We start from the raw sequence: 13,257 nt of genomic DNA, 5'->3' as shown, positions 1-13,257 counted from the left end.
TGTTCATGAGCAGTTAAGTGACTTTTTTAAAATATTCCTTTTTCAAACAGAAAATGAATATAAACGACACAAAAGCTGAATTATAACTGCCACATTTTGACAGACAGTTGTATATTTCCTTTATTGGGAAGGGTCAGATGCATTTTACTACAGACGACAACCGTCTGTTATGTGACTGAATTTTAAGAGCTATTTTTTTCGGTATTCCAGTTTTTTTTCTCTAGAATCCACCACAATCTGTCAAAACTGATTTACAAAGAAGAGACAGATGAGCTGAATTTGTTACTGTTCCTTACAAACACGACTTTGTTGGTTAAAAAATTCTAACCTTTCTGTTTTCATTTTCTTGATAGAAAACATTACTTACCTCTTAGGCTGAGACTCGGATTCATAATTTTGCCGAGCATTTAAGGTAAAACTTCATGTTGACAAATTTCGTGCTGTTTCCCGCTTCGGTTCCAGGCCTCAGACGACAATCAGTTGATTTGCATCAAATTTCGCGTTTTATTCGGTCTGTTAAACAGAGAATCAACCGATATTACCGAAGACGCCAAATTTTAGTCTTTGAAATGAACTCGGCTTAAAGTTATAAATTATGCAAAATTTGTAGCTTGCTATCTGACGGCACAATTTCCATAGCAATCTGCTATTAAACAATCAAATATCACGTCATGGGACAGATAAAGGGATAAACCAGTTGTCAATAATTTTGGACGGAAAATGTCTCGTACTCAATAATTTTTTCTAATGTTGTAGTCAGTGACGCAGTTGAATTGCGGGCCTGTTACTCTTGAAAAATTCATCAAGCTCCGCGCTGGGTGATGAAATGCAAAGGTCCTGGGGACGAGACAGAAATGAAATCGTTTTTCGTTGAGGCTAAAACTCCTCTTTTCTCAAGCATTATATTTTCATGTAAGTGTGTTGTTAGCATCGGAACTACCCGCTGTGTCCCGCGAGAAAAGTTTTCCAAAAATGCATATAATAGATCCTTTATTGACCAAGCTTGTTCGATCAAGATGGGTAAATGTTGGTTTCGTTTCTCTTTTGAGTGTTTTTGGACTGCGACTCAGTCTTGGCCCATAAACAAGAAAACGAAAAAGAACTCGCTAACATCCAGCCATCAATCTATGACCTTACACTTGGTCGATAACCCATACTATTTTTGTGGGGTTATGCATTATGCATGCATCAGCCCAGTAAGCGAGCAAAATCTTGTGTGTCAGTCTGAGGACCTAATGTCGCGTGACAGAGCTTTTGGAGCATGAGTAGTCTGAGAGGTAGACTGGGTACTAGTAATTTGCGTGACTGTTTTTGAGTAAAGGCGACCATTGCTACATTTGTAGTGCGTAGTCGTTGCTATATCTAGTCAAATTGCGTTGTCATCAAATTAAAGACTACTTGGCATGCAAAAAGGTGGTTGTATAATTCGATCCATCGATAGCTTTCACAGTGGCTTTTAACCGAAACTTTGACAAAAATCATGGTCGAGGGTTATACTCAAGAAGAGTTTTTCTTCCGCGAAAAATTATTTTAAATTTCCATTTTGTCCAATTTTTGTATATAATTACTTTACTTCCATTGGTTTATAATCGCAAACCATCCCTTAGTAGCTCGCCCACACCAGGATTCGAACCGCCGACCCTTCCACCAGACTTCCGATTCCCTGACTGAATCCTTACCGCTGCTCCACCCTGTAATAATGGATTATTTGTGAGGAAATACAGCTATTAATTCATAACAGCGCATCGGACTTAGTAAATGTTTAAGAGAAAAAAAAAAGAAAAAATATAAGTAAAAAGAAAAGAAAAATTTCCAGTCTCACTTTAAGTTGAACTCATAGCCTTCTGCTCACAAGGGAGATATCTTCTCCACTGCTCCACACTAACTACCATACTCTTTGTGGACAAAATATGGAATAAATCAGCTTGTACGGAAGCGCTACGCGCTGGGTTGTTAAAACATCAGGCTCAAGTACGTTCCTAGCACGAACCTCATTTATTATTGTATTTTTGTCTGTCTAGTAATTACCTACTCGCACGACTACAATGCTTCAACTCAATGAATAAAACTAGCCATAAGCCCGCAAGTACGCATTGCGGATCTATTTTTGTGCAGGTGGTTATGTACACTGGTAATGATACTCTATAAAAGTCTAAGCACTGATCCGGGAAATGACTAACCCTTGCCCATTCTTGTGTCTCAAAAAATTGAAATAGAACATAACTACTGTACATCCAGACTTGCCAGACATAGAAACGGTTATTTCTAGTCAAAATAAGATACATGTAATAAAAATAACAATATTTGTTGACAGCCAACTCCCTCCTCTCCACCTTAGGAAATTATTGATTTGTCTTAACTAGTCATGTCATTGTCCTTGTATCTAGCTGTGCTGTGGGTTTTGAATTCTTTATGCATGCATGTTCTGATGCACTTTGTAATAGTGAATCGTCGCACTTTTTTAATACCTGTCTCATTTTGTAATAACACTTGTCGCACTTTGTATTATAATATAGATAGGACCCTGCGCCTGCTCTGATTGGTCAAAAACGCATGTTTTATCAGAGTATAAAACGTAGAAAAAACGTTTTTTATCGTTTTTGGCCACATAACCTCTAAGTCAACATTTTTGTTAGAGATGGCGAAAAACATTTTCCTTGATGACATTTGTGATGGAGTTCTCTGCGAAGCAGCAGAATGTTTTGAAGAGGAGGCATGTAACACTTTAGCGGTATTAAATTGCGTCAGTTTGTCGATCTGCGTGCCGTTGGGATGGCCTCTATGAACGACGGCCCCCCATAGTTAGGCTCCCCGAATGAAATTTTAGAGAGAATAATTTCCGTCGCGTCATTATATTATCGTATTAAAAAGAAATTTGAAAGCTTATTGCAAAGTGCGCCAACTTTTTATTAAAATTGCAACAGCTAGTATATTACAAAGTGTGACAGTAAATGATAACGTCAATTGCCTTTATTCTAGGCTAGGGTGAATAAGCCGGCCCTGGGCAGAAAATGGGGGCAACTCAACAAACTTAGAAAAAAGGAAAGACATATTGTACGGATTGTGTTTAATGCAGCAAAGTTGTACAAGCAAGAGCCACTTTTGTATAAACAAAAGGCAAAGGTAAAAATGAATCAATTATTTTTGATCACATATTCACCCGTGTAACAATTATTATAATATGGCAACCAATCCTAACGGATAAATTGATCAAATCAAATGATACAACTGACATTATCTTACCTGTGTACAAAATAAAAAAGAACCTTTTCTGGAAAGGGCTAAAACTAAAATGAGGTGTGACCAGTCACAGCAAAGGGTTACTACAACAGACACTCGTCAAGAAATCAGTGGAAAGAAATGCACCCTGTGAAGGTTCAAATAAGGACAACACAAGAGCACTAACGAAACAACATACGTACAGAAAATTAAACTTTGGAAAAAAGAGTCAATGGTACATAGGAGTTAAAGACCTATCATTTCAGTTCTAATAAAAGATGTCCTTGATGAAATCCTAAAGGCAACCGAAACTGACGATGGCATGTTTGTGGAATTGGCAAGAATGTCTAGTTTGACATTGTCAAAAACTGTTTTCATTTATGGGATATCCACCGATAACAAAACACTGTTAATAGACTTCCCGTGTGAAAGATACATATTGTTCTTGGGCAACCATACACACCCATTTTCTTCTTCAGACACACAAAAACATGTCTTTGGAATGCCTCACTGAAGAAATATTACTTCTGTATAAAGGCCTACAAACTATTCTAGTGAGTTGTGGAATTTATGAAGACCAATAGGTCTCAGCCTGTGAGCAGTACAACTGCTGAAAAACAATTTCAAAGATGGAAAGACCAAGTTCTGTATCGATATGATACCTTAAGCGTCAAAATCAAATAACAGCGACCATTAACAAATTGGTACGAAGAACAGTCTTCCATGGAAAGCGGTGCTAGATTGTCTCACACAAGTGTCAACAAAAAGCAGCCACGTTAGATGTGAGGCATGCAAATAGCTTTTGAGAGAGTGATTTTGCAAACTTCTTTTTTCAACTGTCTTCCTATCTTCTTCAAATACACAAGCAAGGTTGGGTTGTCCGGAGCAGCAAAAACGCATTTCACGATATCGAGAGATGGCGGAACAATAAAAAATTAAAATACAACTGCCTACGAATGTCAGCCTAACAGCTCATAAACTCAGTTCTACAGTAGAACTGGCACTGCTCAGACAATACCTTTACAATAATTCAGTTTTGTATGCCCTCTTATGTCACGCTGTGACTTCCCTTAGAAAATCAGACACTGAGAGGGGAAATTTAACGCCAGTGCGAAAGTCAGTACATCCTAAAGAAATGTGTTTCCACCCTGTTGTTTTGAGGCAGTTTGTTATTATGGATGCTGGATATCAGAGTTGATTTGCATCAAATTTCGTACCCTGTTCGTTCTGTTATGCAAACCGGACCGAGATTAACAGGTATGCCTACTCTTAGCCTTTGAAACTGACATCACAAGTGGAATTGGAATTTTTAGTGACTGATTGGTCCGTCTACTAGCTGGCTAAACAACGTCAGTGGCAATCTCTCATAATTCAAACCTGGCACTGAGCCTTTCTGCCAAACTCAGTTCTATCTTTGGATTTTTCTTTTTTATTGTATTAAGTTTCGTATGGGAACTACTCGTACGAGACAAAGGAATCTCTGGAAATTTGCAATTTTGGACAGGAACCAGTGGGACCCTGTAAGTATGTTTAACATTTTACTAGAGGATGGCTTTGGTGGCTAGCCACCTCCCTTTCGAAGGAGCAAAAAATAACAAAAGAAATAGATTGTGAATATTGTAGCATAAATGAAGGGAAACACTCTGGGCAGTTTACGTCAGTGTTATTTTCACCTTGTTGGCATTGCTGGAATCTGTGGTGTAAGAGTTTCAAATTAGGTTCCAATTCTCAATTGAAACAGTTTTGGGTAATGCCCCATGAATTCTACAACCCAAAGGTACCACCTACCCCCACTTTAAAAATCCTGGATCTGCCCTCGCCATTTCTGTCATCGTATTATCCCTTGTTTTTTTATTATCTCTAGTAGGGTACCGCTCGAGACTGTCTATGCAACTGACCAGGCCACCTTGAATAGGTAAAATTTCCTTACTAAAAATAATTTCTTAATTTGTGTTTGTAGACTGCAAAACTTGCCACTCTCTCGAGATGAAAAGGTAATGTAATTTCCGCAGTATGATCATGGATGTTCGTTTTAAAGCAAGATAATAGTCGAAGGTTTCTATCAAAGACGCGCAGGCAGAAAGAGAGTCGTGCTATTTGCTTGGTCTGGTGTTCTTATACCTTGCATGGTCTCAGTGCGCCTGGAAAGCTTTTAAAGTTTTAATATCAATGTAGGAGAGGTGACTTCGAAAGTAGGTCTAGCTGGCATCTTTTCAAGTCTTTGGCAGTTTAAATTTTACAACACAGTTTGAGGTTGTGAACGATGACTTCTTCTCTGCCCAGCTCCGGGCTGTTGTCTTTGATCGCCTTGGCTTTGTCCTGATACCAATTTAAGAAACGCTTTTCTGAATTCGTGCATTCGCAAGGCATATACAAGAGGATTTACAATGGAATTGGCAAAAAAGATCACAGACAGCATCTCATGGACATTCACGCTTGACGCATTGTCCAATTTTTCCTTTACGTCTAATGGCATGGAGTCGAAAATAGTCAAAGGAAGAATGGTTAGAACGGAAACTCCAGTGACTATGAATAATGTTACGGATAGTTTCCTTTCTTTGTGAATTGAACCACGATGTTGCGAATGAGGGTTGCTTTGAACATTCACAATGATTATGATATAACAGACTGCCAGGACAAGTAAAGTGACAGCACTAAATGATGCCCATGCGTAGTGAGAGACTTCCTGTGATAAAATACTCATAACAAAGGCCAGAGGGAACGTTGTAAACTAGCAAGCGATGATGATTTTAAAGTAAACACAGTTCGTGATCAAGCAATGCCTGAAGGGAAAGATTGTTGCCTGTAGCCTCTCTAGAGCTATCACGGAAAGATTGACCTGGGAAGCTAGCGGGAACGTGGTTTTCATGGCACAAATAATCAATCCTGGCCAAGTGCAATCGTTGTTATGTTTTTCATTTTTTTGATGGTAGTACACGATCACTGGTCCTGTTACGACACCCACCAGTAGATCGGCTACAGTCAGGTTAATTATGAGGTACGTACTGCGCTTACGTAAATGTTGATTTCTTGTAAAGGTGGTGATAGTGATGGCATTGATTATGGAAATCACAAGAAACTCAGTGATTAGGACTGGAAACCAGTCAGTGTCCCCTTTTGTAGGAGAAGCGTCAACAGTCATTTCTTTGAACCAAAACTAATAGGCCTCTTCTTGTCATTGAGCCATTCTAGCTAAGGATTAAATAATTGTTAAAACAAATAGCTTATTATATAGATAGCTAAATAACTCCGCGTTCATGCTTGTAAATAGCCAACTGGTCTTCCTTCCGCCAGTTGGTATTTTTAAGCCTATTATGTTTATTTCCAATATTTCTTTCATTCAGTCTAAGTAGCATGACTGAAAACTAGCTTGTTGTAGCTAAGTGCATTCAACAACAACAACATTCAGAAGTTTAGAGGACCCAAACACAATTTTAATAGGCTTAAAATAGTTCCGTTGTTTTGAATCGTTTTCCTGATCAATTGTCTTTATTAACATCATACATTGCACGAAGCTATGATTACAAACTTACTTAATATATCTAGATCTAAGAGATCCATTGTGCAAGGATAAAAAGTTAAAGAATAAGCAGTAGGGAGTAGCAAGGGAGTAGCAAGAAGTAACAGGCTTACACGACTTCAAACAATGGAAACATTTAACAATGCAGGCTCTTAACAGGTTTGCTCTGACGAGCATATCGTTTAGGGATTAAAGGAAATGGAGAAAAGAAACGAGAGGTGGTTCTTTGAAAATTGGTCGTAAGAAAGGTTGATTTTGTGTCAAGTGTCATTTTTACCATATTTGAGGTCGGACACCGATGGTTGATATTGTGTTACAAAAGGCAAGATTTCTTTTAATATGCAAGACTTTCTATCATGCAGATTCTTTGGATAACCTCTAGCAGCAACACATGACTTTTATGTTTTGATGTCCTCCTCAAATGTTGTTTTTGAAAAGTTTGTTTGGAGGGGTCTCAGGGCTTCGCCTTTCACGAATCCTTACACGAATTCCACTGGGTCATTGATTTGCGTGTGTCCCTCTTGTCTTTTATCGTTTTTATCCATGACTACTCCATGCTTCTCAAACTCATTAATAATTCGTCAAGTTAAAACAAAGAAAATCACAACAGTAAAGGAGGTTTGGATACCCGGTCTTAATTAGCATAGATTTTGACGATTTTATTTCTCCGTTTACTCCTTAATTTTTGCTTCGATTGAGAAGATATATCAAAAACTCGAGACAGTGTTTCGTCGGCTATCCAAACACCTCGAATTTCGTCGAAAATACTCCGCTGCGCGTCGTATTTTCGACTCTCTTCTCGGTGTTTGGACATCCCGATGAAGCACTGTCTCTCGAATTTGATATATTGTTTCTTTCCTCATCGGCTTTTTAAAAATTTTGGTCACTGTTTTGTTTGAAAGCGTTCAACGCTTTACGTTCTTTGGATGACAAATTCGTTCTTAGTCTGGTTATTTTTATCCATGCACAGTTCGTTGCTTCACTTCCTCCAGGTAGGTTTCTAGAGCTACTGATGGCTGAACTGGAAGATGCCAGTTAGATCTGACATGGAAGGGGTAAATGATTTTGTTTTGACGATGGTAAGACCATTCGTCTTACAAAGTGTTTGAAATCCTGCAAGAACCTGCATCTGATTTTATTTTTTGCGAATTTTATTTTTGGCAGTTAGTATAAATTTTATTCTTTTGACAGCAATTAGAAATAATTTTCCAAGGATAAAAAGCTCAATAATAGGCAATGTTGCGCACGTTACTTTTAAAAAAGACGATTTATTTTCCAACGGAATGAATGATTGCTTATGAGAGAGCCGTGAGCAAGAGAAGCCATACACCTGCAAAAATTTACTTTTCATGTCGAATAACACAGGAGCGTTTTTCAGCATTGTAAATAACACTTTAGTAATAGGGTGCAATTGCAATAAAGGCCAGCGCTTAAGGAAAAAACTGTTTTGCTTGTTCATGAGCAGTTAAGTGACTTTTTTTAAAATATTCCTTTTTCAAACAGAAAATGAATATAAACGACACAAAAGCTGAGTTATAACTGCCACATTTTGACAGATATTTGTATATTTCCTTTATTGGGAAGGGTCAGATGAATTTTACTACAGACGACAACCGTCTGTTATGTGACTGAATTTTAAGAGCTATTTTAAGCCGTATTTTAAGAGCTATTTTTTCCGTATTCCATTCTTTTTTCTCTAGAATCCACCACAATCTGTCAAAACTGATTTACAAAGAAGAGACAGATGAGCTGAATTTGTTACTGTTCCTTACAAACACGACTTTGTTGGTTAAAAAATTCTAACCTTTCTGTTTTCATTTTCTTGATAGAAAACATTACTTACCTCTTAGGCTGAGACTCGGATTCATAATTTTGCCGAGCATTTAAGGTGAAACTTCATGTTGGCAAATTGCTTGCTTTTTCCCGCTTCGGTTCCAGGCCTCAGACGACAACCAGATGATTTGCATCAAATTTCGCGTTTTATTCGGTCTGTTAAACAGAGAATCAACCGATATTACCGAAGACGCCAAATTTTAGTCTTTGAAATGAACTCGGCTTAAAGTTATAAATTATGCAAAATTTGTAGCTTGCTATCTGACGGCACAATTTCAATAGTGACCTGCTATGAAACAATGAAATATCACGTCATGGGACAGATAAAGGGATGAACCAGTTGTTAATAATTTTGGACGGAAAATGTCTCGTACTCAATATTTTTTCTAATGTTCGAGTCAGTGACGCAGTTGAATTACGGGCCTGTTACTCTTGAAAAATTCATCAAGCCCCGCGCTAGGTGATGAAATGCAAAGGTCCTGGGGACGAGACAGAAGCCGAAAACTCAGTTGTTAAAATGAAATCGTTTTTCGTTGTGGTTAAAACTCTTCTTTTCTCAAGCATTATATTTTCATGTAAGTATATTGTTGGCATTGACTTTCCCAACACAGAAGTATTTGGATTGTCATTCCCGCTGTCTTAATAGCGAAGCCCCTGCGCCTCGAAGGTGCCACAGCGGAATCCCATACTTAGACAATTTGGTAATCCATCGAGGTAAAATATTTTGGTTGGCGCGTCATTTTCCGTTCCACGCCTGTCCGTCCTCACCTACGTGCGAACGTACCTTCACTACTTACGCAAATTTACAAGCTTTAAAAGTCTTGTTTCTGTTCATAAACAAAGGAAATTGCAAGAAAACTACGGTGTTGTCTTGGTAAACGATATACCCAGCCGCTGTTCATCCTCAGCAAAAATTTAAAAAAGAAACCAAAATTAATCATTTGTAACGGATTTAAACCAGTTACCGCAAGACGGTGGAAAAATACTGCACTCCAGCGTCCTACTAATTGAGCTATCGAAACGTCGCATGAACACATGCTGCAATTATTAACTGTTCTACAATTCATGCATACAGAGGCTTTAAAAAAATGTGAATTATTCATTATCCAGGCAGTGAGGCCTGGGTTTAAAATTCGGCTCTCCTTTTTTTCCTCGTTCAGTCATAAATCGTAGTCTGGTCTCTAAAGCGCATGCGCCACCTGTGCATGCGTAGAGCACACAATCTCTTCAATCAATCTCTTCAATCAATCTCTTCAATCAATCTCTTCGTTCCTCTTGACCAGCGGTCGGAAAACGAGAGTTCTGGGAGCAACCATTTCAGGCATGCGCCATAGATGCAAAATGCGCAGTGAAACCGGATGGGCAGAATCACCAGATTTATGTTATTTCAAAATGGTTGCTCCAAGAGCTCTCGTTTTCCGACCGCTGGTCAAGGGGAACGATGACTCTGGGAACGAAATTGTACAGCACACGGAATTTACAGAAGTTGTCGTCGTGAAAAGTTAGCATGGATTCCATGATTTCTAGGGCCATGAAATCACATACAAACGAACACACCGTTCGCGTAGACAAACACTAAAGGACGTTAAGCGTTTTCGAAACGGGTCGGTCTGCAAACCTCACGAGAGATCAATTTACGAGCGAACATTTTGAGTGAATTTATCAAGAATCATGTTATACCAAAGGAGCTATCAATCGGGGCTATCAACTCTTCAACTTGATAAAAAGCATTTTCAGAAACGTCATGGTATTTTTAAACGTGATCGTGAACCAAGTAGAATCCCAGCACGAACTCAAAAACGTCTGAGCAACAAGAGCAGAAAGGTTAGAGAATTTGTTCACGAATGTATCTGTTCGAGTGCACCTACGTAAAACGCTCTGAGAAACTTCGTAAAGTATAATAAAGTTAAAATCTTTATTTTATATTATTTTCGTGTAACAGAGTTATGTATCTTTACAAGAATGAAACATACGTAGCGAATTATTGTACATTTAAGCTGAAAGAAACTAATGTATGTTGAACCCAGCAAAACAATTGGCTTGTACTGTCACGCAATCCTATATTCGTCGAAGTATTTTGCACAAATTTACAGCGGTACACCAACATTGCGGCCGGAAAATAGTGTAAACATCTGGAACTTACTTTGGCTATCTAGGCGACTAATTTTCTGCACTGAACAAAAAAGCATTTACATAAGCACTTTTTCTAATACTTTAACTTCTGAATGGGCTAAAAATCACGAGATAAGTATATGTTTTTCGACAAACGCGTTCGTAGCTCTATGTCACGCACAACCATAACTCTAAAATTCAAAATGTCTTGCTTGCTTGAGAAACGCAAACAACAACAACAACAACGACAAAGGCTAATGAAAATACACTGAAATGTTTATAGGCTGATATAAAGACCTTGACTCATTTCACGCCCTAAAGGCCTGCAAACGAATAACAATCTATTAATCGATTCCAAGAAATGCAATCAAAGGCAGAGTAGCTTGACCACATCGATTCGATTGAATTTCGTACGACTTCAAATGCAGAACATTTAGCTCAATTGCAATATAGCTAGTGTCTCTCAGTATAACGACTGCCTGGGTACACGCAGCAAAGCGTCTAGTTTATAAAAAACTCAATCCTAAACCCAAATAACCGTTTTAAAGTCTATGAAACAGAGATGATTTCTGCTCTATTTCAGATTAATAGCTTTAATTCTCAAGCTAGAAAAATTATTTGTTTAATTACCGAGTATGTAGCATTATGGGAACGCTATTACAGAGAATGTATGGGCAACTGGCACATAGGAATACTTTTCACCAAATATTAGAAGAAAAGGTTTAACATTCGAGCTATACGAATTATTCAACTATTCGAGTATTTAAGTTTCTTTTATTTTATATCTTGTCTATGCAATTAGCCAGTATTATATCTATGTTTATTTAGCGTCATGGCAGCCAAAAAACCTGACTAAACGGTTAAAAACGGTATTTTTGGGGTATTTTTGGTATTCTAAGGGTTAAGTCTTGCAGCTCGGTGTGCGTGGGCCTTAGTGACTTGTACGTAACATTCTTGGAACTAGTGACAAACAAAAAATGTCAGTGTTGGACATTTTCCATCTATAAGGCCGAGATGGATAAACTGTTTTGGTATTTTTCTCAGCTCAGTTTTTATTGCTGCGTCTTCTCCTGGAATTGTTTCTCTTTAGTTGAAAGTTGATGGCGTCGATAGTCTGTGTGATGTGTGTTTAGTTCATCGTTTCTGTGGTTTACAGTTTAAGGCTTGAAGGTTTGAAGCTGTAAAGGACTCACTCTGGTGGGCTCCGTACTTTAACAAATAAGGTTTCTTATAGCTTTTCTAAATTCCTGCATTCGTATGGCATACACAAGAGGATTCACAACGGAACTCGCGAAATAGATTGCAGCTACCACAAGACGGATTTCAATCCTTGACTCATCGGACAATTCTTCCTGTAGATCGACTGGCATAGAATGGAAAACAGCCCAGGGTAAAATGGTGAGAACGGAAACTCCAGTGACTATGAATAATGTTACTGACAGTTTCGTTTCCGTGTGAATTAAACCATGATGTTGTGAGTGTGGACTTCTTTGAACATTTACGATAATAATGATATAAGAAACTGTAAGGACCAGGAGGGTGAGAACACTAAATGATGCCCATGCGTATTGAAATGCTTGTTTTGATAAATTAGCCATGACAAAGGCGATAGCGAAAATTATAAGCCAGCTACCGACGATGATTTTAAAGTAAAGCCGTTTCGTAATCAGGCAATGCCTGAAGGGAAAAAGTGTTGCATGTAGCCGCTCTAAGGATATCAAGGAAAGATTGACCTGGGAAGCTATTGGGAAGGTGAGTCTAATAGCCCAAAGAATAAGTCGTGGTAATGTGAAACTGTTGCTCTCTTCATCTTTGTGGTACAGGAACAGTGGTCCCGTCACGGCACCCACCAGTAGATCGGCCACAGTCAGGTTTATTATAAGGTACGTACTGCGCTTGCGTAGATGGCAGATTCTTGCAACGGCGATGATGGTGATGGCATTGATAATCGATATCACAAGAAATTCAGTGATGAAGACTGGGAACCAGACTGGAGAATCATCAGTAGTCATCTCGTTAACCCGGATTCAACGTTCTTTCGCAATGGCGTTTTCGTATTTATTCCAGCCCAGCTAAGGTGATTTCAAAAAAAGAATTAAAAAAAAAAAAATTAAGTACATTAGTATAGCCAGTTGGTAGTTTAGAGGAATCAAACGTAAAGATCTAATAAATAATGTTATCTTTTTACGAGCCTGTGCTCCGGTAAAAATTTAAGATTATTATATGGCTGTGTCTCACAAGGACTGGAAACTACCGAATTCACGAATCTGATTGGCTGAAATCGATATTGACCGCGGTCTAGATTTTCCCATCTAGAACGGTATCTAGATCGGTTTCATTTTGCGTTAAAAAAGTAGCAAACTAAAATACAGAAATGTTCACCATTTTCTTTTATTTTCTTCTCAATCATTTATGGAAGTGCCAAAAAGCCTGATGACAAAAAAAAAAAAAAAAAAAAAAAGTAAAGACGACGAGCAAAGTTCGGCAGGTGTATGTTAAGCTCATCGCCGTTCGCAAGCAAAATGTCAGCAAACCAGTTTCATTAAACGAATTAAAGTTTTCTTCTTTGCCAT

At 38.2% G+C, this 13,257-nt stretch overlaps 1 protein-coding gene and 1 pseudogene across 1 annotated transcript; both read right to left on the bottom strand.

Annotated features, from left to right (window-relative positions):
• Positions 1-4,661: 4,661 nt before the first annotated feature.
• On the bottom strand, positions 4,662-6,502 carry LOC149099058 (melanocortin receptor 5-like; annotated as a pseudogene).
• A 4,678-nt stretch (positions 6,503-11,180) lies between these two features.
• On the bottom strand, positions 11,181-13,005 carry LOC149099057 (melanocortin receptor 4-like). The gene has a single exon (XM_089277864.1). It carries the CDS (start codon positions 12,694-12,696, stop codon positions 11,896-11,898), a length of 801 nt encoding a protein of 266 aa, XP_089133990.1. The 5' UTR covers positions 12,697-13,005; the 3' UTR covers positions 11,181-11,895.
• Positions 13,006-13,257: the final 252 nt, after the last annotated feature.

This window comes from Orbicella faveolata, unplaced genomic scaffold (genome assembly GCF_042242905.1).
Source record: "Orbicella faveolata isolate gen_17 unplaced genomic scaffold, um_ofav_v1 contig_46, whole genome shotgun sequence".
Taxonomy (NCBI): Eukaryota; Metazoa; Cnidaria; class Anthozoa; order Scleractinia; family Merulinidae; genus Orbicella; species Orbicella faveolata.
This window is presented reverse-complemented; position numbering and strand designations above follow the sequence as displayed.

Coding starts and splice junctions, on each gene's coding strand:
- LOC149099057 (XM_089277864.1), bottom strand. CDS start 12,696: ATGACTACTGATGATTCTCCAGTCTGGTTCCCAGTCTTCATCACTGAA.